Below are 25511 nucleotides of genomic sequence, written 5' to 3'. Positions count from 1 at the left end.
AATATTTTTTTCCAGTATTTGAGTTGAAAAGGAAAAAATGGCAACACGCTGAAACAGCTGTCAGTTTCAACAAATCGACCATAATTATAGTTGTATATCTCTGAATGTCAACAAACATTGCTGCCAACTTAATTGTGTCTATCATAAACTCATTTTATTATAAATTAATATATTAGTTATTTTATTAACTTGCAAAAAGAAATTAACCTTTGTTTAAATAGAAAATATAAAGTCACATTTTAATAACGTATGAAGGATGTAACGTTAATACTTAATTAAATGTATATACAAGAGTGATTGATATAGTGCCGTGCTGGCAGGTTAATAGTGAATACAAATAACAGCAGGGAAAGTGTACCATAACAAATTCTATCACGGAGTAAAACAACGTAAGTTTAGCTTTTGTGTTTACAAATATAATAAAATCGATTGTATGTTATATATTACCCTTAATGGTATATAAATCAATATCAAAGATTGTATGCTGTATAGGATTACAATAGGCCGTAACATTCATAAGTATGTATTCAACGAGCTCCCCCACATATTTTATGGTCTGACGCTTTCAAGCAGCTGATAAATTGTATATAAATAAAAAAATCGCATCCTATCGTCATCTATTATATATTTAGAACCATGTGTAAAATAAAGATGTGAATTAGATTTCTAAAGAAATGCATACACAAATTATAAGAAGCATGTCACTCCTATAATTGTTTACGGCAATTAATTATAACTTTAAAAATCTTAAGTAGACATGATATTAATAAATGTTAACAATTTATCAAAACCAGTAATAATAGAAAAATGGGTGAGTTTTAATTTTAATTACAGTAGTATACTTGAAATTGTATAAAAAAGTGTAAGACCTTTTTCAATCCACCACTTATTTAAAGCCAGAAATTGCTAGGTGATTGCAAAGGAAGAAACTTAAAAATGAAGTAAATATATTCATTAATTAGTTCTCCACAATGTAACAGGTCCAAGTAGCACCAAATATTCAATGTTTAAAGTTATAATAAAAAGTAGGTTGCGCAACTCATTAAACCAGTCTCTAAATCATTTGAATCATCAGGGTTGAATAAACTTTTGTCAGTAGCAAATGATCATTAAATATCTTATAGCACAATATTTACCATAGAGTCACAATAATTATATAAACACACTCAATATTTTTGTCATTGTAAATGAAACCAATAAGACCTTATTTAATTCTAGAATATTTAATTATACAACACAACCTCGGTTACATGCAATTCTATGCATATAATATTGAAATTTAATGAAATCGCTAATTTTGGTTGCGCCGAAGTTACATATAATACCTTTCACAATTACAAAATATTCCATACAAAAACTTGATTTTGATCGGTCAATTTGTATGCCAACTTGGTATATGCTATAATTGTCCGATCTAAACCATTTCTTCATACCAAATTTCGTGAAGATACCTAGTTAAATACAAACATTTTCCATACGAGAATATGATTTTAATAGTTCAGTTTGTATGGCAGGCGTATATGTATATGGTAATAAAAGATAGACCAAATATGTGATACATATTTTAAAGGATACCCGGTGTTTCCTTCCGGTTGATACAAAATTCTTGGCAAACTTGATATACCCTGTTCAGGGTACAAAAATAGATATTTGTCTAGTGACCTATTTACCCATTTGTAGGCAATATATTCATGTATGCTACATGCGTGCGTGTATATGTATATAGTGGTGTGAATGCTTTTCAGCCAGAACAAAGACTAGCATTAAATAACATGGTTACCTGACTGGTTCGTGTGTTCACATATCTTATGTTTTGCTTTTACTTAGTTAACGTAATGTATACTGCAGTAGGCATATCCACCCAGTCGGTAACTTCATACATACATACATTAGTAAAATAGTTATCGCGTGTTTTTCGGTCATCAAATAAAAGTGAAAAAATTATGCGCAACACAATAGAATAGTCTAAGATGAATTTCAATGATGACTTACGTGAACAAATTATAGTAGCCTAATACCTCGACAACTATGCCTTCGCTATGTATTCTTACTCTCGCACAATGTTAAAAAGAGTATAGTAGTTTTGTTCACTTAACGGTTGGTTGTAACAAAAACTATCGAATTTAGCCTTTTTTCGACGGTTTTTATATAAAATAAGAAGATTAAAAAAAAGCTTTCCATAGCGAAGGACGTTAAAAATGTTCTCTCTAAATCGGAACTAAATATCTTCAAAACTCTTCCTTTGAGAGTAGAGACCGCGATAGCGAAGAACGTTAAAAATGTTCTCTCTAAATCGAAACTAAATATCTTCAAAACTCTTCCTTTGAGAGTAGAGACCGTTTTAAAAAACACCATTCCGAGAAAAACGATAAGATTGGAGTTGTAGCGTTCCCCACTCTGTTCCCTTTCTGCAAGAAACGCTGTAGCGACCGTAATAATTTGAATTTCGATTTAAAAATTTGAGATAATGTTTATTACACTGTATACTATAAGATAATGTACGATAAAAATAGGATTATTTAGACTAGATTTATTGATGAGGAATGCACCGCGACCTTAGGTCTATTGTGCCCTCTCCTAAATCACATGACCTCATCTAGCCCCAGCACATTGATGAAGTCCAATATTCTATCGGGTGCTAGTGAGTCGATGCAATCCCTGTCCGGAAACATGGATCCGAGGGCCTTAATCCTGCGTCTACACACTGATGTGCAGTCGATCAGCAGGTGTTCCGGTGTTTCAGGCTCCAAGTCGCAGAACCGGCAGTTAGTTCAAGAAGGAGGATTATTTACTAAATAAATACAGAACCACCATTCTTACTTCCCAGATATATAATTTTAAATTTCATTAGAATTTACAGCATATAAATCGATAATCAATGAAGTTATCGAAATAAAACTTTGCACGAATATTGTTTTAAAGATATTCCCTCACAGGTCTAAAAAGTGTTGAAATCGAACCATAACTTTTTAGGCTCTATATATATACTTCTTATGTCTACCATTGCTTATGGCTGAATTTTTATTTTTACCGAAAATATTGGTTGATCTGTGAGACATATTATCGAAAAATGAAGAGAATCCTTTGGCCGATTACAACATTACCTTGTGTCAAAAGTGAGTAAAATTAGCCAATACTTCCCCTTGCTCCCAAATTCATACCTATTATAGAAATTTTTGCACTTCCGGTTAATTTAATACTACAACATATATCGGTAAATAGTAGGTGTAATTCTGAAAATAGAAAGAATTGTAAGTGTAAACTCATTTTTGTACGAAATCCAGCAACAATTTTTTTAAACAAGTGTAAAAATGTATAATTTTACGATGCTTTACGACGGGTTGTGAGTACCCCAATTGTATATTAAATCTTACTGATATCCATTGAATAAAGAATTTTTTATTTTGCTTCGTCTGAATATTCAAAATTTGTTGTTAATGTTTATTCTTTATTTTCCTTTGTGATGCTGGCAAGTTTTTCAATATCCAAACATACTTGTATATATACATATGTATGTATATTCGCAAATATGAAGACATAAAAAGAGAGTATTTTAACCTTTGAATAAAAATATTAAGAATATTTTTTAATATTTTTGGCATATCGACTTAAGTCGTTTTGTATTAATGTACAGTATAAGTTTTTAAGCTATACTGATTTGATAATATGATAATTTGAATCACCAAATGGCCGAAAAATATAAAGTTTTATTAATACTTACTTAGTGCGTTTCTTCTTCATTCAGACCATCGAATGATGCAATTTTAATCTATTGACAAAAATTAGTAACGATATATGATTTTGAAAGTTATTACTAAAATATATATTAATAAATTCTATAAAACTGAGCATGCGATTAATATCCATGTCGTAAAACACACAAAAGGGCCCTTAAAACTTTCAATTTAAAATAAACTTTAAAACATACGCATTAACTGGTTTGGTCAGTCAATACGCTGATTGTAGCAGCCTTTTGCAGACTTTCTAAGAGAATCAGTACACAAGAACAAAGCGATTATCAAAAATTCACCTTTCTCATCTGCGCCTAACTTCCACGAAATTATACTCCATACAGATTTATATACATATGTGTGTGTGAATATTTAAACATTCACCTTAATACAAGTAGTTGTAGTGACAAAAGAGGTTTTGAACTTGAGCGACGCATTTTACCTCTGTTCGTGCGTCAAACGGCAATATCAGAGCTCAGTCTGGTTGGTAAACTGCTTTCGGATACTCGTACTTGGAACTTTTCGGACGCGCCATAATTTAATAAGATTAAAATCGAACATTTAAAATTTGAAATTTTAAATATTTCTTTCTTCGTCGTACTTAGCTGTCAATCATTAAAAATGAATGAAATTACCGAGTAACACGAAAGCGGTTAATTTATGTAACTAAGTATGCAACAAGTGTATTCGGAAAAGTCATCTTTCAGTCAGATGTTGTGCTTTCTTTTAGTCAGCTACGTTATTTTGCCATGCACTTGGGCTGCGCCACATCTACTCACCAGTTATTTGCCAGCTTCCATGCAAGCGCTCGCTTACTACATCGACTATTTGCAGTACGAGCCAATATCATCGACAACTGTCGAACCGCCGTTTAGAGTGAACGATGATGAATTAACTAATATATTTAATGCTTTACCCACGTCCACACCGCTACCAATGCGTACAACAACCACTACGTTATCCACGAACAAGCAGCCATCTACCTGGCTCTCAACAACTAGCCGACCAACTTGGATCAGCACTACCAGCAGACCGTCACAAGGTGTTAGTACCACGGGTTCTGGCTGGTGGAAACCGCCTATTTGGTGGCATCCTACGACAGCAGCTCCTACAAAACCTACAGTGCCGCCAACACCCACACATAGACCCGGTTTGTATGCACCTATAAAATCACCACTAATCAAGCCGCAACCTGAAAAACGCGTCGGTTATGAGGTATTTGACGAAATTGGTGATAACACTGAAGGTTTCGACAAATTGACATTGGCACTGATACGCGATATACAAACAGAGGCAGAACATGATGAATTTACCAACGACGTAGAGTCTTTGGACAATTTTTTGCGCCTTTACGATGACAACTACGGACGAGCCGCATTCGATAGCGACAATGCTGTGGATCGTTGGTCAACCACGTCGACTGCAGGTAAAAAACGTGTACCGCCAACCAAACCATACGTAGAATTTTTGCTGGTTTATGATTTGCTAAAACGCGATGCAAAAGCCGCTAACCTTAGCAAATACGAGGGTTATTCGGAAGAATTGTTAAGGGACTTACACGATTTGTCTAGTGCTTCGGCGGAACGTCAACTGTATACGCTTTTCAAGCGTATGATCGATCGCGGTGATGTACAACGTAGTGACGTCGTCTCTCGTTTACAAGGAATAATGAAGGATTTAGCTAACCCCCAAAGTGTCACTGCAAAGGAGTTGCGCTACATTCCAGCCATGCCATTTGTGCCTTGATTGTCAAGGGCAGAACATTAATGTATAATTCAATAAAATCAATAAATTTCCCTAAAGGAATATTGGCTGTAAACCTATGTATATGTGTTTAAAGTTATTTGAATATGGAATCTATTTTTATATAGAAAAGGAATTTTACTGTTTAAACTGCATAGATGTATCTTATAAAAATCCACATACCGTCTGCAGGGACATTGCCCTCTAAATAGAAATTTGCTTAGGAAGTAAAGGTCAGCCCAACAGGGGGCTATTTATTAATTTTGTTTAGTATTAAATGATTATCTTGTTTGAGATTATAGTTTTGAAATATTCAAAACTGTCAGTACTGGTTTTCTGGTCCAGATTCGGCTTGTATGTATACATTCTAACATTACCTTTTTATTTGAGTATTATCCTTTGTTGGCTGAGGATTAGTTTATACTCAAAATGAAATTTGACTTGGTACATATAAAGTACAAATCGAAGCTAATAAACATTTTTGGTTCGATTTGTGTAAACTGTTTTTGTTCGTGTGAGGTTTGATCTTTATATGTCAATTAAAGTGTGTCTTGTTCGCTTTGACATTAGCTGTGTATATTTTTAATTTTTCTGTTGATTTTCTTAGAATTGTGTTCAAAACTGTGACCGATTTTGAGAAGATTTAAAAAACATTTCGTTCACTTTCTCGATGTTCTGTGGAAGTCAAGCTTTTTATTATAAAATATAAATATAATATAATAATATAACAATAAATATTTGAGTGCGATCCCGCTATCAGCAATTGAATTCAAGGAGAAGCAATAAAATTTCGCTCCTAAGTGTATGCATATATGTACATATGTATGTGTTTATACACACATATAATATTCTGAATCATTTTGCTCTAGAAAAGGTAACAAAAGATGAAAGCAAACAAAAACAATAACAACTTGTGCAGCAGGAATGCAAAAGGACTGGAAAATGTAAGAGTATAATGGAAACAAGAAGAAATGCCATAAAAGGTTGACGCGGTGTTAAATAAACACATTGGTGCATATTTATTCGTATTTACAATTCTGTAGGTCACCCAGCAAGACAATAAAGTAGTTTGAAATTAGTTCGACTCGGTTACACGAAACAACTAATCTAGTTTGCTGTAATACTAATTTCCTTAAGAGCGTTGTAACTCTCTCAAAATAAAGGAACCTTCATTTGAATCATTTCTACTGCCTCCCAAATGTTCCTAGAACCAATGCACATGAAGCTAATAGAATTAGCAGCCGGAGTCATAACATATCTCGTACGTCTAGTTTCCATCATAATATAAAATATTTTACAACTGGGTAAATTTTGGTGAACGAATTGAGAAATTTCCCAAATGCATGACACACAAAATTGTAGTAACACTTTGTTCGGATGTGTTTTGTTTCTTTGATATGTTTCCTTCGGATGCCGTTGAGTTGCCGACATTCGCCGCTCCGTACTTTTTAAGCTCCACAAAAGTATGCCAGCACTCATGAGAGGAAAACACATTCACCGCACTCATCGCGCTCACCACCAACACCACCGCGTTGCGCCATTGCCAAACCATAATATGTAAGTTAGATTACCACCATACTGCACCAGCCGCCGCCTCCTAAATCTTTTATGAATGTAAATAGTTTTGTGGAACATAATCAGAAACATTACATTCTACGTTGGCGTTGATGTTTGTGTTCATACATACATAGGTTGACTTTTTGTCGACACTCGCATCGTCGAACATGTGAAGTGGTTTTAGCGACAATAATATACAAATAAACTATGTAGATGTACATACAAGGCTATCTATATTTGATCGTACATACTTATACCATATATCTGTGTGAGCATGGTACCGCAGCTATTGCCCCGGAAAGGAATGGTGGCATCGCACCACCTATATTTCCTTGCAATCTCTCACATTTGTTGGCGAGCAAATGAACACAGTGGACAGCGAAGTAGCTACGCGAAACAGGCAACCAATGCGAGACAGTCATTTTTTCAATGCAAGAGGCAACGGACGGTTGAATCGGAATAATAAATCGCGTTTATGTTTTGTGCCAATGTAGTTAAAAAAAAACTTAGTGAAAATATAGTGTGTGGAAAACAATGAAAAGCATTTTAGTTTGTGAAAAATAAATAATATTGTTTTCCGTGCGTAATTTAGCCTTCTTCTTATATGCAACCTACATACGTACATATATAAATGAGACACCAAATATTTCACTGAATATTTATCAATATTGTATGCTTCTTGTGCGCGAATGCACTTTTATTTTCATTTTACATGTGAATCGCCATAGTTTCTAATTATTGATTTCTTCGTAAGCATTGGAAAAGAAAATGTGAAATTTCAAAGACGAACAGCGAAGAGATTGCGACAAAAAGAATATTTACGCCAACATCGTTCCAGTCATTGTTATTGTTATGGTCCGAGTTGCAGTGCCAGCCGAATTCATATGTACATAGCATGCATTTTTGTATGGGCTTATGGTCGAGACTAAACACAAGCAGTTGATGGACCGTGAATCAGTGTCGGCCTGTGTGCTATTGTGCAAGCAATAAATACATACATACATATATAATTTTTGCTCAAGTCTTCCACAAAGTCTTCGACCATTTTTAAGCACTTAATTTATATTTTCAAAATTATATTGATAGAACGGTACGGCAAAAATCATTAAGTGGAAGTATGTATATAAAGTAAACAAATTTAAATCGATTGAAACAAACACTTCCATCAGTGTTGAATTGAGTGATAAAGTGAAAAAATGCACATTGAAAATTTTTACTTTGCCAACACCCATCAAATCTAATATAAATCAAATCTTATACAAAATCTGCAGTAGTTCAGCGAAAATGGAGAATTTACAGAATTTCGCCCGCACGCCACAATTTTTGCGCAAAGTCATAAACGAAGCAAGAAGGTACAGAACTTCTACATTAGATTAAATTTGATTATTTACATATCTATAGTATATGCATATAAATATTGCACAAATAATGTAGATGTATTATACAGTATATGGTAGGTAAACATAAAAACGTATATATAATCTGATCAAATTGGTCCCGGACAGGTTATTTTAAACTGCAAACCAAATCGATACAAATTTTTTTTTCTTAGATTAATTCTGCTTTTTTATGTTTGTGGGAAGTTTGATCTCGATCTGCGAATTAGTGTGTGTTTGGCAGCTGTTTGCTCACTACTCGAAAACTTTGGCCATGAAAAAAATTAAACAATTAGTTTGCTTAAAATTTATTGTTCCCAATAGAATTACGACCACCGAATCGTTCAAAATGTTGCATAAATGTGTTGGGACATTTACTAAGTGCTACAAAGCATTCAGCGAATGTCGTTAAGCCATCGAAAACTTTCCTAATCCGTCCATCCGACTTTATTAATAACATCGAAAAAGTTGAAGAAAGTGCTTGAAAATCGTCGTGTCTGCAGAAGATCTTTACATCTTTTAGATGCTGGTTAATGCTTTGGGTGTAAAGCGTGTCAATGTTAGACTCGTCGCAAAAGACCGGAATCTTTTGCAAAAAGTAGAAGTCGCACAAGAGATGCTGTCAAACAATCTAGTGAATGGCGCTCCAAAAATGAGCCGAAACCAAAAAAAAAACAAAATCCGCTAACGGCAGTGATGGCCATCCCAGATGTTGCTTATACTAAGGGAATATACATTGGCATGTTTGTATTGGCTTATTCAATAACAAAGATTTATATTAAAATACGGAAAATGTGTTTTTTCAGTCCTTCTCAAATATTTAGAGATCCAGTGTGGCATAACCATAAAGATTCGGCTTAATTATTAATACTTGTAGATTAACATGAGAAAGAGTTTAGGCCTATAAACTTAACTTCCTTCCTTCTGAAAACGTTAGAGAAAATCTTGGAAGTGCCGCAGCGCCTCATCGAAGCTTGTCCAAAGCGCAACATACGTACACAAAATACAGATCGGTAGAATCTACACTCCATACACTCATATTTAATATTAAAAGAACTCTTTAATATAAGAAATACGCCCTTGTACCATTTCTGTACATTTCTGAAGCAATGGGTGCAAAACTGCAAAAATTATGTGTGGAACGGTGGATCAGAAATGTACAAAATTCCCACTGGCAGTCGATAAAAGGCACTGTATGAAGATGATCGGAATATTCACTGGACACTGTGTTATGGCGGCACAAGTCTGCTGAATGAAGCTGAGATATCGAGAAGACTGCAAAAAATGTCAAGAGCAAAGCACCAGGGAAACAATGAAGCGTCTCTTGTGTACTTGTCCCGCATGGGCTAGACTACGTTTTAAACATTTGTGGACCCCACGGTATGAGGCACCAGAAGAGATGTCGATAGTGAGGCCACAGAGTATACCATCTGCTATCATAAAGAACCAAAACAGGTCTATGCGTGGCTCATTAGCCTACCAGACTAACCTAAATTTAAAATTATATTAATTATTCTAGCATTTCTTTACCCATGTAGTTTTCTTTACCATTTGCAATGATAATTTTGTTAATGCTCCGCCCTATATACAACAGCACTCAGTTTACGTCCACATTCTTGTTATCATGTTCGTGCACTGATGTTGGCCTCAAAAGGTTTTGGACTCTGCAATGGTTAGTTAGGGTTGATTTTCACTAAAATTTATTTCATTATTATTATTTTTTGTATGTTGCCCTCCCAGAAAAAGCTGTAGTGGTAGTTGATGGCAAAGTCAGTTGTTGCTGCAACGTGTTCGTCTCCGAGGGTGTTGTTTCTTTTTAAATGAGTTGCTTCCTAATATATAATGCATTCGGCTATATACTCTACATATGTATATGTACATAAGGGTACTTGAATACTACTCATGTCAAAGGTCAACACTTTATGTGCTCAAAAGCATGTAACTGCGGGCACTAGCATGCAATAAACACCTACTTGTGCTAACGTGAGTAGGACATGTTCAACTTTTAAAAGGTTTTTAGTTCAAAATTCTTATCAGCATTTCTAAGTGAGTGACATAATTCCATTTCAAGATGTTTTTTTTCATAATCAGACAATTATATACAAATACAAGAATAATTATATGGATATTAACACATCATAAAATCCATAACAATTTCGATGTTTTTACGAGTGTGTGGTGTTGGTAAAGTGGACTTTAGTTTCTAGTTTCGGTTGTTAGTGTGTATAAAAAAGAATGTGGGAAAGTGATATACCGCTTTATGTGCAATAATTGATGTAACAAATCAACTGAAAAGTTCCCGGCCTACCATAGTCAACATTTTTTATTGACAAAATTTGCTTGTTATTTATCCAACATAGTTCCCTTCAAGGGGAGTCTCTCATCCGAGACTGTTGGTAATTTTTCTTTGGGGACGTTTTTTACGTGGTGGGTCCCAAATCTAGCGCACAACCCTGTAGTGGGTAAGTTTCGCCTTCTCACTTTAACTCGCATTCAAACGGATGTTCTTTGGCTACTCAGAGGATACTTGGTCTAGGACCGGAAGTCGTGAACTGCTTTAGCCATATGTAAAATAATCGATTCTGGCCACTCCACCCTTGTATGAACTTCTACACATGACTCCATTTTCCAGGGTCCGGTAGTGAACGAGAGCAAGACGAAATATCTCCTGTCATCAAACAAACAGTCGTCGCGCACCCAACTAGGGTCCCACGTCACTGTTGAGAGTCATAACTTCGAAGTCGTAGATAATTTCGTCTATCTTGGAACCAGTATCAACACCTAAAATAATGTCAGCCTCGAAATCCACCTCAGAACAAATCTTGCAAAAAGGTGCTACTTCGGACTGAGTAGGCATTTGAGAAGTAAAGTCCGCTCTCGACGAATATAAACCAAACTCTATAAGTCACTCTTTATTCTCGTCCTGCTTTATGGTGCAGAGGCATGGACGATGACAACATCTGATGAGTCGACGTTAAGAGTATTCGAGAGAAAGGTTCTGCGAAAGATTTATGATATTTGCGCGTTGGCCACGGGGAATATCGCATTCGATGGAACGATGAACTGTACGAGTTATACGACGACATTGACATAGTTCAGCGAATTAAAAGACAGCGGCTACCCTGGCTAGGTCATGTCGTTCGAATGGACGAAAATACTCCACCTCTGAAAGTTTTCGGCACAGTACCCGCCAGGGAAAATAGAGGAAGAGAAAGACATCCACTCCGTTGGAAAGACCAGGTGGAGAAGGACCTGGTTTCGATTGGAATATCCGATTGGAACCACGTAGCAAAAAGGAGAAACTGGCGCGCTGTTGTTAACTCGGCTATAACCGCTACACCAGTAAACAAGAAGAAGTTCCCTTCAAGGGTTATACACTGATTATCGTGACCCTTCAACTTTTCGACACTATTTTTCTAGTACGATTTCTACTTTCCATCAAATTAGGCATCAATTTCGGCGATCACCTCTTCATTTGACGAAAATTTTTTCCCAGCGAGCATGAGAACAGCAAATAGTCGCTGGGGGCCAAATATGGAGGTGGATGCGGAAGCAATTCGAAGCCCGATTCATGGTTTTTTGCCATCGATTGGTTATAGCCATTTAACTGTTGTTCGCCTTTTCCAAAAAAAAGTGATGGTTTTGAGCATAAAAAGAGTTCAGGTCATCTTCAAAAATCAACCGAGAGAACAGACAACTTATTCGAAGGTTAAGTTTAAGCGACTGCTTTAAAAGTGCATTTTCTATAATAGCGGAAATACAAAATGTTCACATAGCTGATTTAAGTGTCCAAACCATACGTCGGCGGCTTAGAGATGTGGGTTTATATGGAAGCCGCCATGCCAAAAAGCCATTATACACAAAAAATTAAGGCTGCACGACAAGGGGTTCACAATTGGGATCAAAATGATTGGCAACAGATTATGTGGTCTGACGAAAGCAAATTAAATTTGCTAAGCTCACAAAAGTTCAGGTAGTGAGAAATTCCAAGATAAATGTGTAGTAAGGAAAATTAAGTTTCCTCAAGACAAACGATTTGGGAATACACAAAAATATGCGGCAGTGGTTACCTCCAATTGAAGAGCATTATTCTTATACGGATCACCTAATCTTCCAGGATGACTCAGCGCTATGCCATCGTGCAAAATGGCTAAGTTTAGATTGGATATAAATCTTGTATAAAACATCTATACAATACTGGCGTATATGATCCTCGAATTTTTATTTTTAGTTTGCCAATACATTTAACGATCTAAGAATTCAACGATTGGATTGACCTGACTGGATTGAACTCGCCCTATTTAAACCCTATTGAGCACTAATGACACATAGTGTGAAGTTGCTAAACAGAAATTTAATTGACTTTAATGAAATGATTTATTTAAACAAATTTTACAAAGATTTTCAAAAATTTTCGAAGGAAAATATTCAAAACTCCGCCATCACGACGTTGCAGCCCCTCGAAAAAGGTGTCTTCTAGTTGACAGTAGAAGTAGTGAAAACTATTTTTGGCAGACGTTTTTACAAAAAAATGCAAATTTTGATGATGATTTCTCGATTTTTTTCAAATAGTTGTAATTAAAAATCCTTCGTCCTGGTAAAGTATATCTCGAAGACTTGTGTAAAATTTCATAAGACCGGTTGAGTTGTTCGCGAGAAATGTAGACAACTGACCCTGGAAACACAGTTTCCAGAAAAATGCGTTTAAGATTAAGATTAAGGTGTATGGCCACTGTAGAATTTTTAAAAATAGTTTTTGTTTTTTTTTTTCGCTTGTACTATGCCTCATAGTCATAAAAATAAGTTTCAAGTTGATTTTTAATGAGGATAATATTTTCAAACGGCTTTAAGCGTATATGTATACATAGTAAGCCCACCTTCTCTTCCACCTCTAAAACTTAAAACGCGTTTTCCTCGAAACAACTTTTTTCTATTTGGCAAGATAAATATGTATGTTAAAATTTTGAGATTATCTTTAGAATTGGATTTTGCATAGAAGTCCGTAGAGAAATTTCCATTGATTGAAAAAAATTTTTTGGCTAATTCCTTGCGAAATTATTGGCTAAAAATTTAATTTTCTGTTCAAATGCCTATAATTTAGGAATCAATAATGCAAATCAACTTTTTTATTTTGTTCTAGGACGACAATTGTAAATGCTAAGTGTCTAGCCGCGACGCGTTTAAAAACTCATCAAAGAGACATTGCGCGATTTGTTTATTATTATTAACAAAATTTAACGAAAAAATAATTTTTCATCAGCTTTACGTTCAAACTTGATAAGTGTTTCATCAGTTCTGTGAATAAGTGATTAGATCACGAAAAATAGTAGCAAAATGAATATACATATGTATGTATGTATTTTTTTCGAAATGTCTGGTATCAGCCCTTCTAAAGATCTCAAGTTACAATCGGTTTTTTATTCTCAGCTAAGTTCACTTTCTTTCAAGTAAACTTATAAAATAATTTAAAAAATGAGGTGGACCTCCATATACATACAATTGTGTTTATTTATGCTCCTAGTATTGATATATATTTTATTTGTATGTATGGAATACGAAATTGTTTCACTCTGGTCTCATTTCATTCGCACTTTCAATGATTCATATAAGTTTTCATTCGAAATATGGTCAAACTGACTAAATGGAAGTCATATGGAATATGTACATATGTGTGTACACACATACGAGCACATTTAATTGGCATCACAATTTAAATTAAACAGAACTGTATTGTATGACTTACGTCTTGTTTTCGGAATGAACAATGCTTGTCGAGACATTGATAACCCAGCCTTGGCAATGCCAACACCACAACATCATCCCTCTTTTAGCACTGATCAACAGACACATATGATTACAATACATGTAGAGTAGAAAGAATGGTATGCGCACAAACCAGCTCTGATCTGTAGTTGATTATTCTAGAATGCTATAGTTTTTTCTCATATTCTAATTAATTAACGCTATTTATTATAATTAATTTGTGTTTCTCTTATTTTATTTATTTGCAGGTCTTTTATTCGCAACGACGATACGTACAACAACGAGGCTGATAGTGAGAACAGTACCGAAGCATACATTGATGAAATGGAACTCTCACATAGTCTCACACTCAATGAGGAAGCGTTAAAACAGTTGCCAGAACAGAAACGCCCTGTCTTCATTTTCGAATGGCTGCGCTACTTGGAGAAAGTGCTGCCGGTTGCACAAAAATCGGACATAAAATCATGTCAAAAGAAGTTGGTTCAACAATTGACCGAACACATTCAGGGCTCACCAGGTCCACCGACCCGCAAATTGATAGCCAGCTGCTTGGCGACACTCTTCTCGGTGGGCGATACCTTCATGCTGTTCGATACGGTGAATGCTTGCAATGACATATTAAAGAACAAGGACGACTCACCGAGCTATCTACCCACTAAACTGTGAGTTCTTATAAAATGTGATTATTTGAATGAAATTAGAGTTGATTGGAAAGTTTTAAGTGTAGATCTGATTTTATGGGAATTTTATCGTAGAAAAATCGAATCTTCTTAAATAAATATGTCTTTTATAGTTGACTTTCGCCCACTTGATCATTCATCTTTTTTTACTTATCGTTTCTATTTGTTTTGAAAAATCTATCCTACTTCTTCCTTAGTGCCGCTATTTGCGTATTGGGTTCCATGTATGAGAAGCTCGGTCGTATGATGGGTCGTTCTTACGAGGAGACGGTTCAAATACTAATACGCACTCTACGCAATGCAGAATCGCAAGCGCGTGCAGAAATTATGATTACATTGGAAAAGGTAGGCAACACTTTGTACTACGCATATTCAATAATGACATTATTACTTTTAAATTGCCAATAATGTATTATCCCCTTTTACCAAATCAAATTATATAGGTTTGCGCTGGTATGGGAACGGCCATTTCGAACGTCCACAAAGATATTTATAAAGCGACTAAGCATTGCTTAACAGATCGCGTGATGGCCGTTCGTGTCGCGGCTGCTAAATGTGTGCTAGAGATGATCAATCACGCACCATTCCTCTACCAGACCGAACTCGAAAGTTTAGCTACGCTATGTTTTCGCGCTTTTGATGGCAGCAATTATGAAGTACGTTGCGCGGTCGCTAAATTATTGGGAACGCTGCTGGCTTTTACGCAACAACCACCAGAAGGTGCAAACAAAAAACCAGGCCAACCGATATCAACAAAGAATCAGGCACGGAATGTCTCACTTGATGAAGCTTTGGGTATATTAATGTCGGGTTTTCTGCGTGGAGGTGTTTCCTTCCTAAAGGGCACAGGAGAAATTATTAAAGGAAGTTCGAGCGTTAATCGAGAAGTGCGTGTTGGCGTCACACATTCTTACGTTGTTTTTGTGCAATTCATGGGCAGTGTCTGGTTGGAGCGAAACCTAAGCACATTTCTAATGCATGCACTGGATTTGGTGGCAAATCCCAAAGCCGCTTCCTCACACGTCGATGCTGTGTATTCGCGTAAATGTATTAACTTCATACTTCGTTCGATTATCGGTAAAATGCTAGGCGAAAAAGCCCAGACATCTGCCTGCAAGGAACTTATTCACATTATAGCCAAACAAATGAACTCGATCGATTTCAATCCGGAAAATGCAAAGGATTCCAATCAAGAGACCCTTTTTAGCCAACATTTACTAGTGTGTGCGCTACAAGAGTTGGGATCGCTTGTACTCGGCTTAGGCACTACAGCACAGAGTCTCTTACATGATCATGCATTAAATTCTATTGATGCAACTTGCGCAGTGCTCGTACACCCATGTGCCGCGGCTCGTCTGGCTGCAGCATGGTGTTTACGCTGTTTCTGTGTGGCGGTGCCGAGCCAAATAACGCCGCTCATCGATCGTTTTGTCGACGCCATCGAACAGATGCGCTCCTCACCTGAGGCAATTGCCGGTTATAGTGCAGCTTTAGCTGCAACTTTAGGCAGCGTACGCTACTCACCCCTTGGCATTCCACACACCAAAGGAAAAGTGGTATTCAACACAGCTGAAGAGCTATTACGCTCGGCATCGCAAAATAGTCGCATGTCACTGAATCGTACGCAAGCGGGCTGGCTGTTGATTGGTGCTATAATGACGCTTGGTTCGCCAGTAGTGAAAGGTTTGCTTCCGCGCATGTTGTTATTGTGGCGCAACTCATTCCCGCGTTCAAACAAGGAGCTCGAGTCGGAAAAAGCACGTGGAGATGCTTTTACCTGGCAGGTTACTTTGGAGGGACGCGCTGGTGCGCTCTCTGTTATGCACAGCTTCTTGCTGAACTGTCCAGATTTAGTTACAGAAGATATAACAAGGCGTCTATTAACGCCCATCGAAAGTGCTCTCGCAATGCTAGTTAAGTGAGTAAATATTAACAAGCATACAATTAATTATATACTATTGTTGATAACTAATTAAAATTATATATACTTTTTTTTTTAATTCTGCACACGTAGTCTCTCGTCTGTTTTGAAAAGTTATGGTACACAATTGAAAGCGTCCGCAGCTATGGTGCGTCTGCGCTTATATGAGACGCTCTCTCTTCTGCCACCAAATGCTTTGGAATCGTCATACACACATCTGTTGCGCATGCTTGTGGCCGAGTTCACACTCTCCGAAAATCCAGCCAATACAACGAACTCTTTACTACGGGCTCTCTGTCATGGTGATGACTCCATAATCTTGGGCACCTGGCTACAAGAAACAGATCATCGAACTATTGAGGATCAGGTGATTAATTTAATATTGTTTGCAAATATATATCATTTAAAATGGTTGGGCTCGAAAGTTATTTCCGCTATTATTTTCCCATTAATTGTTGTGGTTATAAATTTTTATTCGAAAATGAAGATTTACACAAAAATTATAAAAATTTACATGGAAATCATAAAGTTAGTTTTAATTGTACCCTGAACAGGGTATATTAAGTTTGTAACGCACAGATCGAAACGTGTTGCTGAGTCCATTTACGCGAACCAGTCCCCAGTTTTTTTTTACAACCTCTGAAGAAATCATCCAGATCAGGATAATATAAAAATAAAGTTCTTGTAAAGAAAACTAAACCGATGAAGGAATTTATAGCGTCAGTGCAGCCGAAGTTAACGTTTTTCTTGTTTTGATTAATTCCACTTCTATAATGTTCAGTATTTTCTACGTGCAAGAGAAAAGTAAACAAAATTATAAAAGAATTTTAGGCCGAAAAGTAATCAAATGCAGTATTTAATTAAATATTTTTTGCAAAAAAATTTGGAAGACTTACGACTTACACAGGACTTAACAGGAATTGTTGTAAATATTAAGTAGTATACAAAAACCAAATGAAAAGTTTCCTAAGCACAGTTTAAAAAGCAATAAAAAATAACCTGTACTTACTTCTACGTACATGTGTATGAATAAGCATATATACTATGTGAATTTGTTTGTGATATCGTAAATTCATCTCTCACCTACACATACACATGCATATACACATATATAAGTAAATAGACAATTTACTAAAACAAAATCAAAAACAACGCTTCAAATAAGCAAAACACCTTGAAATTACGTGTTAAATAACCACAATTTTCTAACAACCGATAACTACTTCCACCTCCTTTACACTGCTGTCACCAACGCATAAACAACCGACCAACCAATTTAACAATCCTATCGTCGTCACCAATACCAATATCAATTATAATGCAACTGCTACCAACAACTGCCTCTGTACGCCATCATTTATGTGTTAATCTTACAAAATAGATGGAACCTAATCGTAAATCCGACGGCGAGCATGTAAGTGTCGTTATTTTTGTTGTTGTTAAACGTTCATGTCGCTATATGCAACTATAAAAGTTAAGATCCTTTGCGTAGAATGAATTTGAATATCTTTTCTTACTGTTTGGAACCTTCTTAATTTTGTCTTATCTTCACATATATGTACATATGTATATTCATATTTTCGATAGGTTTAGTAATACTTTTATGTTGTTTTGTGATACATCTTTTAATTAACACAAAATCCTTTTAAGTTTGTCCATATGAACAAATATTTACATATGTACATATATTATTATTTACCAATCCCGCTTTATTTGTCAGCATAGTTTGTTTCAGCAATGTATAAACATTTTTAAGTTCTTTCTAGTCACGTGTTTTTCACTGGAGCGTCTTGTTTGGCCATTTGCCAGAGAGATTTTTTCTTGCTTTAAGAGTATTTTTTTTTTTATCAATTGGCGTCTAAAAGCAACAAAAAAAAATTCTTGACCTTCAAGTTTGATCGTTTTTGTTGAATTATAGTCATATTTAAATATAATCAACCCATTTACAAAAATTTTTTAGGTTTCTTTTGAACAAAACTTTTTTGTAAAAATCTCCTTTATGTTATACCGTTATAACAAGTTGTGTTATTTTGTCCCTACAGCTACAACCTAACAGCGCTGCCGGTTCAGGTGCTTTAGAACATGATCCCTGCTGCTTATATCGTCCACCAATTAGTGGTTTGCTAGGCACAGCTGCAATTGCCGCTGTTGCTAATATACAAGGAAACAAAGTCGATCAGTGTCCTGGACCTCTGCCATTGGGCGTCGCTGTTATCGATATGTCCGTTACGTTGTTCGGTTTAATTTTCCCAAAGGTGGCTAATAAGCATCGTTTGCAAATGCTTGAGCATTTTGCCGAATGTATACGTCAAGCGAAGAGTAGTCGTCAAGAAGCGGTACAGATGAATATTTTCACCGCATTGTTAAGCGGTTTGAAGGGCCTCACAGACAGCAAAAGCGGTATTGGTCAGGAAGATGTGAAGAAGAGTTCTACTAACCTGGTTATTGCTGCTTTGGTTAGCTCGAATTCGACATTGCGTTGTGCGGCTAGCGAGGCTATCGGTCGTATGGCACAAGTAGTCGGTGACTCCCGCTTTACCGCCGAATTGGCACAAAACTCTTTTGATAAATTGAAATCGGCACGTGATGTTGTCACCCGAACTGGTCACTCGCTCGCTTTGGGTTGCTTACATCGCTACGTTGGCGGCATGGGCTCGTCACATCATCTGAACACAAGTGTTTCCATATTGCTAGCATTAGCACAGGATACTTCATCGCCGGTGGTTCAAGTTTGGTCGCTTTATGCACTGGCGCTAATAGCCGACTCAGGTGGACCAATGTTCCGTGGTTATGTAGAGGCGACACTATCTTTGTGCTTGAAATTATTACTCACCGTGCCGCAGTCAAATATGGATGTACATCAATGTGTAGGACGTGTTTTGAATGCTCTCATAACAACGGTTGGTCCGGAGCTGCAGGTGTGTGCCGAAATAAATCATGCATATTTCTTTAGATCACTGTTTGTATTACTATTTTTTTCTTAATAGAGTAATAACAGCACCATAGGAGCAATGCGTTCTTCCTTCCTTTGCGCCGCTGCCATCATGCAGGCACACACGGACCCATTGGTACAAGCCGAGGCAACCGGTTGCTTACAACAGTTACACCTTTTCGGGCCAAAATATGTTAATTTGAGTTCTTTAGTACCGACACTGGTGAAGACTCTGTCGAGCAATTATTTAATGTTGCGCAAAGCTGCTGTGTCTTGTTTACGACAACTTTCGCAACGCGAGGCCAAGGAAGTGTGCGAACTTGCGCTAAACATGACACAGGAGCAATGCCCAGAGATTATCATCACTGAATATGGACTGCCTGGTGTACTTTTTGCAATGCTGGACACCGAAACTGATGCCGAGATGTTGAAAAATATACATGACACATTAACGTCCATGCTACAAATGTTGGCTTCCGATAATTTAAGTTCTTGGTTGAGCTTGTGTAAAAACGTGTTAACCGTAGCCGTTGAAGGAACCTCGTTGCAGGACGAAGCGAGCGGTGTGAAGAGTGAGGCAATCAATAGCAAATCTAGCGGCAGTAGTGATAATGCTAATAAAAGTGAAAGGGATGACGATGACGAGGAAGAAGATTATGATGATGTGACTGAGTATCACGCTGAGGAAAATACCTCTACTCATCCTGCCGTACAACCACGTTGGCCAACACGCGTTTTCGCGGCGCAATGCGTACGCAAAATTATAGCCACCTGTGAGGCAGCCAATCCCATACACCTTGATCTAATACAAGCCAAGGAGATGCAAATGATAAAATCACGTGGCGATTATTTGATACTGCATTTGTCTGAGTTGATACGTATGTCATTCATGGCGGCTACTTCAGACTCTGATCAATTGCGTTTGGAAGGTTTACGAACTTTACAGGAGATAATAGATCGTTTTGCGAATGTACCAGAACCAGAGTTTCCTGGTCATTTACTATTAGAACAATTCCAGGCACAAGTGAGTACTAATTTAAAATCCGATAATTACTGCTACCTATTCTAAAAACATTAATTTACGTTATTTCAGGTTGGTGCTGCTCTCCGTCCTGCATTTTCACCAGACACCCCTTCACATGTTACAGCAGCCGCTTGTGAGGTTTGTTCTGCTTGGATTGGTTCCGGTGTTGCACGCGACCTCAACGATTTGCGACGTGTACATCACTTACTCGTTTCCTCTCTAGATAAATTACATACGAAAACAAACAGTACTCAGTTATACAATGAATCAATGGCAACACTGGAGAAATTAAGTATTTTAAAGGCTTGGGCTGAAGTATACATCGTTGCTATGATTGGCAATGGTTCTGCGCCAGCTTCTTTGCTACAAAAAAAACTCACCTCATCGAATACGATAACACCGCTTACAAGTGGTATAGATCTAGATGGTACTGAGGCGGCAGGTGGTGATTTTGGTGATTTTGAAAGTCGTGGCGAAAGCCTGCTTAATTTAGTTAAACCTGAATTGGGCAACTTATCCACACATTGGCTAGCGGCTATGAAAGATCACGCCCTCTTATTGTTACCTGCAGAATTTCAAAGTCAATTGCCTCACGATGGGGGCGCATTCTACACCACTGATACGATCAACTCGTCCAAGCCACATTATTTGTCCTCCTGGCCGCCCATATTGTATGCGGCTTCATTGTGGCTGAAGGACGAAGGTTTCGCTACATATGTAAATACAAATGCCACTGGTGTTGATGGCGCCGCTTATGAGACCAATAACAACATTTCACACGGTTCACTCTCGGCCGATCGTTTTCATATGATTTTCGGTATTTGCATGGAAGCTTTATGCAGCACCCGTACCTCGGAAAAGCCGAAGAATGTCATCAGTTGTTTGCAATCACTTTACACGATTTTCGATTCTGATTGGGCACGCAAACAATTGATTAAGAACAAAACATTGACGATTGAACTCTGTAATGTTTTGCATCGGCAAATATTAACGCGCGATGAACTGCTGGTCCAGCTACTCTGCATGGAAATACTAAAACAAACGATACATGCGGCCAGGGATGATCTCCAGTTGAAACGTGATCAGAACCTTACTCAAAATAAAAACAATGAAAACACGGATAATGCGCAACTGCAGACAGAAATTGAAAATTTGGGCGAAGGTGGAGAATCCGGAGAAATCACGCCGGGTACATCGCACGTCTATGCTGTGCTGGAAGTTTGTTTATGTGTGTTTGTACGTCAAATACCCTCAATGAATCCCAGTGTCGCCAGCAAACTTAGCACAATTCAATTCAAACAAGAGTTAGCCGCCAAAAGTAATACATCACAATCATTCTTCTCAGTATTGGCAGAAGATAATGGTATGCTTGTGGCTAGTGGCCTGCAATGTGTCGAGGATCTAACCGCGCTGTGCTCACCCAAAGGTGCACTCACAATTTTGCCAACCATTGTCTTTATGACCACATCGATAATGCGAGAAATTGCCAATAAATCAGCCATCGATACAACGATACTAGCGAATACGGGATCTGTACAAGCGGCGTTGCACACTCTCAAATCGGTATGCACCGACCGTTGGGCAAATCATGAGTTGATTTCTGCCGAATGGATGACAATATTACAAAGCGCATTAGCTACTGTTATAGATATGACGAAAACTGCTGGTGATGAGGAAGAACGTAAGGTGGATGAGGTCACCATGTTATTGGCCATTGCTGTCTTTATATTGCACACACCCGCTTCGGTGGTGTCCACACCATCACTGCAATATCCATGTATTAATCACTTCCGACAATGCATGCAGTCTGAGCATTTATCTGTCAAGTTAAAGTGCTTACAAACAACACGTTCAATTTTCGCAAAAGCTGATCTTAAAATATCTACACCCTACATCCATGCACTGGCTCCACGCATAATTGAGGGCTTATACGCGGATGCGGCGAAGACGCCTCGCACCGACATGGACCTGCAGATAACGCTCGAAAGTATATTGACCGTGGAAACGTTGATTGAATTGGCGGAACCGCAGAATCGTAAGTGACTTGGCATGCTTTTTATGACATTTTTTCTTTGATTTGTACTTGTAATTGTTTTAGTTGGCCTCAATTACTGAAAATTCGAATGAGATTTCTCATGATTGAGCAAATAGTTTGTTATTTTAGTTTCTTGTTAGTTCAAAGCCACCGAGTTTGTTGTTTTTTTATTCTTTTTGACCCTTCCACTTTCCAAAAAAATTTAAATAATTTTTCCGAAACATTCGTAATTAGTCACTATCGCCCTCAATATGTCTTATGAAAATATCATTGTATTAAATAAAAAATGTCTTTCTTTTTCTATTTATCCCTTCGAAAACGCAAAACAAAATTTCTCAACCATTTCCCATTGAAATTGAAAAAAATATATATATATAAACAAACATCCCGTTATTCCGTTGTAACTTTTGTTTAAAAATCTATAGGAAACTTGATGCAAGGTAATTACCATACATTAATCAAAAGCTCAATAAAACAATGCACACACACACCTCAAATCGCTTTGTATGTTTACTTATAAGGCTTAAGGTCCGCATATTCGTACAAATACAATAAAAACATGTCTACTTGTTTTCGCCATTTTACACTATCGATATTTAGTTGACAACCGCTCCATCAAAACTAAATTGGATACGCGCTAAAAACACCCATGTACTCTTCTATCTATATCTCTATCTCGATTTCCTTCAGCACTGACACTCAACTTAGTATTTCTTTAATATTTATTATTATTAGTTTTTTTATGTTTTCTGCATACACTTATTTCACAGTTTGCATGTAAATAGATTGTAAAAACCAAAGTGAATTCAACAAAGTGAAATAATTATATGACATTGAATTTTTCTTTACGCTTATTTTATATGTATATTGTCATTGATTTAACAATTACGTTTATCCAAAATTTAAACAGTAAGCAAAACGAAAAACACTATTTTTTTATAAATAAAAGAAAATGCCGAATACTTGCTGCTTAGCAAAACAACTCATAGAAGCAAACTACAAATGTTTTTAATCTATTAGAATCTCGCACATATTGAAAACAATATATTTCAAATCTTGAGTAATACTTATGCCCTCTATTCCTTGATTCATTTCCTGTTCATTTTATGTTTCCGAAATCAATAAAAAATGTAATATTTACATACATATACGCATGTGTAATTGTTGATAAAAGGAGTGGTTTTCTAAAACGTGTATATGTCTATATCAATTAGTTTGCCAATCAAACTATATTTTTTTAATGATCTATATACATAGTTCTTGTTCAAGTTGAAGACACTCCCGCATGATCTTTAAACTTATTTAACGTTGATCAACAACCAACTTTTATTTTTTTTTTTATATTATTTATTTTCCTTTTAATAAAAATAAAACCAACTATTAGTAAATAATCTCTCTTGATCACAGCACTTTTCCTCTACGCATCATTCTATTTTACACAATTATGGTACATAAATGCTACAATACAATCAGAATGTGATTTATTTTAACTGCTTTTAATTTATATATTAATGCATCTTACAGGCATACAAATGTTAACACTACTGGTTCCTGTACTCATAAACTACTTGGCAGAGCCGGCAAAACTGCGAACATTGCCGAAATATCAACGGCACTTGCACGAGCAAGCGTTGCAATGGCTGATGAAGATCGGTCCCAAATACCCGCAGGAGTTCAAAACTTTAATGGGTCAAACATTGGAACTACGCCAGAAACTTGAAGCTGCCATTCGCAGTCAGCAGCAGTCTATTAACATTGCCAACAAAGCAAACGAATTGCAGATGCGCGGCGGTCTTGCCAAGCCGCAGAAGCCAACTATTAAATTGAAAACTGATTTCAGCAATTTCCAGTAAAAAAGTAAATCAATATATATACTCTTGGGAAAGTTTTTCTGCTATTACAGTTACAGCCTTGAAATCAACTAACCTTTACATCTTTACTGTATGTGCATATTTTTTCATACATACATACATATATTGGAAAATATAATTTATTTAAACAGACTCATGGATATGGGATTGGCTAAAGAATGTCGAAATTTAATTGCATAGGCATTTGTATTAGCACAATAAATTAGCACATAATAAATTTAAAAGAGCTAAAAGAGCCCATTACATATATGTTTGTTCGGTGGAAATCGAGCGAAAATCTTGTATTAATTTGTCTTAGTAATTTATTAAATATTAGTCAGTTAAAATATTTAAATTTTACAAATGTATATTCGATTAAATGTTATGAGTTTTAAAATACAAACTAACACCTGAACGTCTACTTCACTAAACAACTCGTCACAAGTTTTTTTGTACGAATATACATTTACTCAGACATACGTACATACATATACTGCAGTATACAATATAAAATAGGTACTATCCTACTTTATTAATTTATGTTTATTTTTTTTTTCTTTGTCTTCTTGGTGAAGCGTCATAATAATATTACTATTAAACAAAAGAAGTGTAAAAGTATTGTATAAAAGTGAAAAAATGGAAAGGAAAGAACTTAATTGATATTAAGCAACCCACATCGATAAGAGTTGTAAATTCAAAATGAATGGTATGTGAATATTTAACAATTATTAACATATAACAAAGTTAAATAAAGTATAAACTATATATAACTAATTGTTCGATTACTTTTAATGTAGGAATTTTAGTATTTTACAAATAGATATGTACTTGTACATGTCCGTTCTGATTTATCAGTGGTTGATTGTTTCTATATTTTTAAGAACTTGTATATGATCGTA

The 25511-nt window shown here is 36.3% G+C and overlaps 2 protein-coding genes across 6 annotated transcripts; both read left to right on the top strand.

The window, feature by feature from the left end:
- Nucleotides 1-206: 206 nt before the first annotated feature.
- On the top strand, nt 207-25386 carry LOC120770139 (HEAT repeat-containing protein 5B). Of its 5 annotated transcripts, none has more exons than XM_040097357.1 (11): nt 207-389; nt 14419-14832; nt 15048-15195; nt 15294-16768; nt 16865-17138; nt 18153-18185; nt 18814-19689; nt 19759-20727; nt 20797-22762; nt 23188-23202; nt 24287-25386. In XM_040097357.1, exons 2-11 carry the CDS (start codon nt 14495-14497, stop codon nt 24613-24615), a joined length of 6423 nt encoding a protein of 2140 aa, XP_039953291.1. In that variant the 5' UTR covers nt 207-389; nt 14419-14494; the 3' UTR covers nt 24616-25386. The 5 variants fall into 5 exon arrangements, with proteins under 5 accessions (XP_039953291.1, XP_039953282.1, XP_039953269.1 ...); XM_040097348.1 differs by lacking the exon at nt 207-389 and adding an exon at nt 7459-8383; XM_040097335.1 differs by lacking the exons at nt 207-389; nt 18153-18185 and adding an exon at nt 8118-8383.
- Nucleotides 4163-5558, top strand: LOC120770178. Its single transcript, XM_040097397.1, has one exon. The coding sequence runs from the start codon at nt 4404-4406 to the stop codon at nt 5475-5477; it is 1074 nt and encodes a 357-aa protein (XP_039953331.1). The 5' UTR covers nt 4163-4403; the 3' UTR covers nt 5478-5558.
- Nucleotides 25387-25511: the final 125 nt, after the last annotated feature.

The sequence above is a fragment of the Bactrocera tryoni genome, chromosome 1 (genome assembly GCF_016617805.1).
Source record: "Bactrocera tryoni isolate S06 chromosome 1, CSIRO_BtryS06_freeze2, whole genome shotgun sequence".
Taxonomy (NCBI): domain Eukaryota; kingdom Metazoa; phylum Arthropoda; class Insecta; order Diptera; family Tephritidae; genus Bactrocera; species Bactrocera tryoni.
The sequence above is the reverse complement of the archived record's forward strand: the minus strand, read 5'-3'. Positions and strand labels throughout refer to the sequence as shown.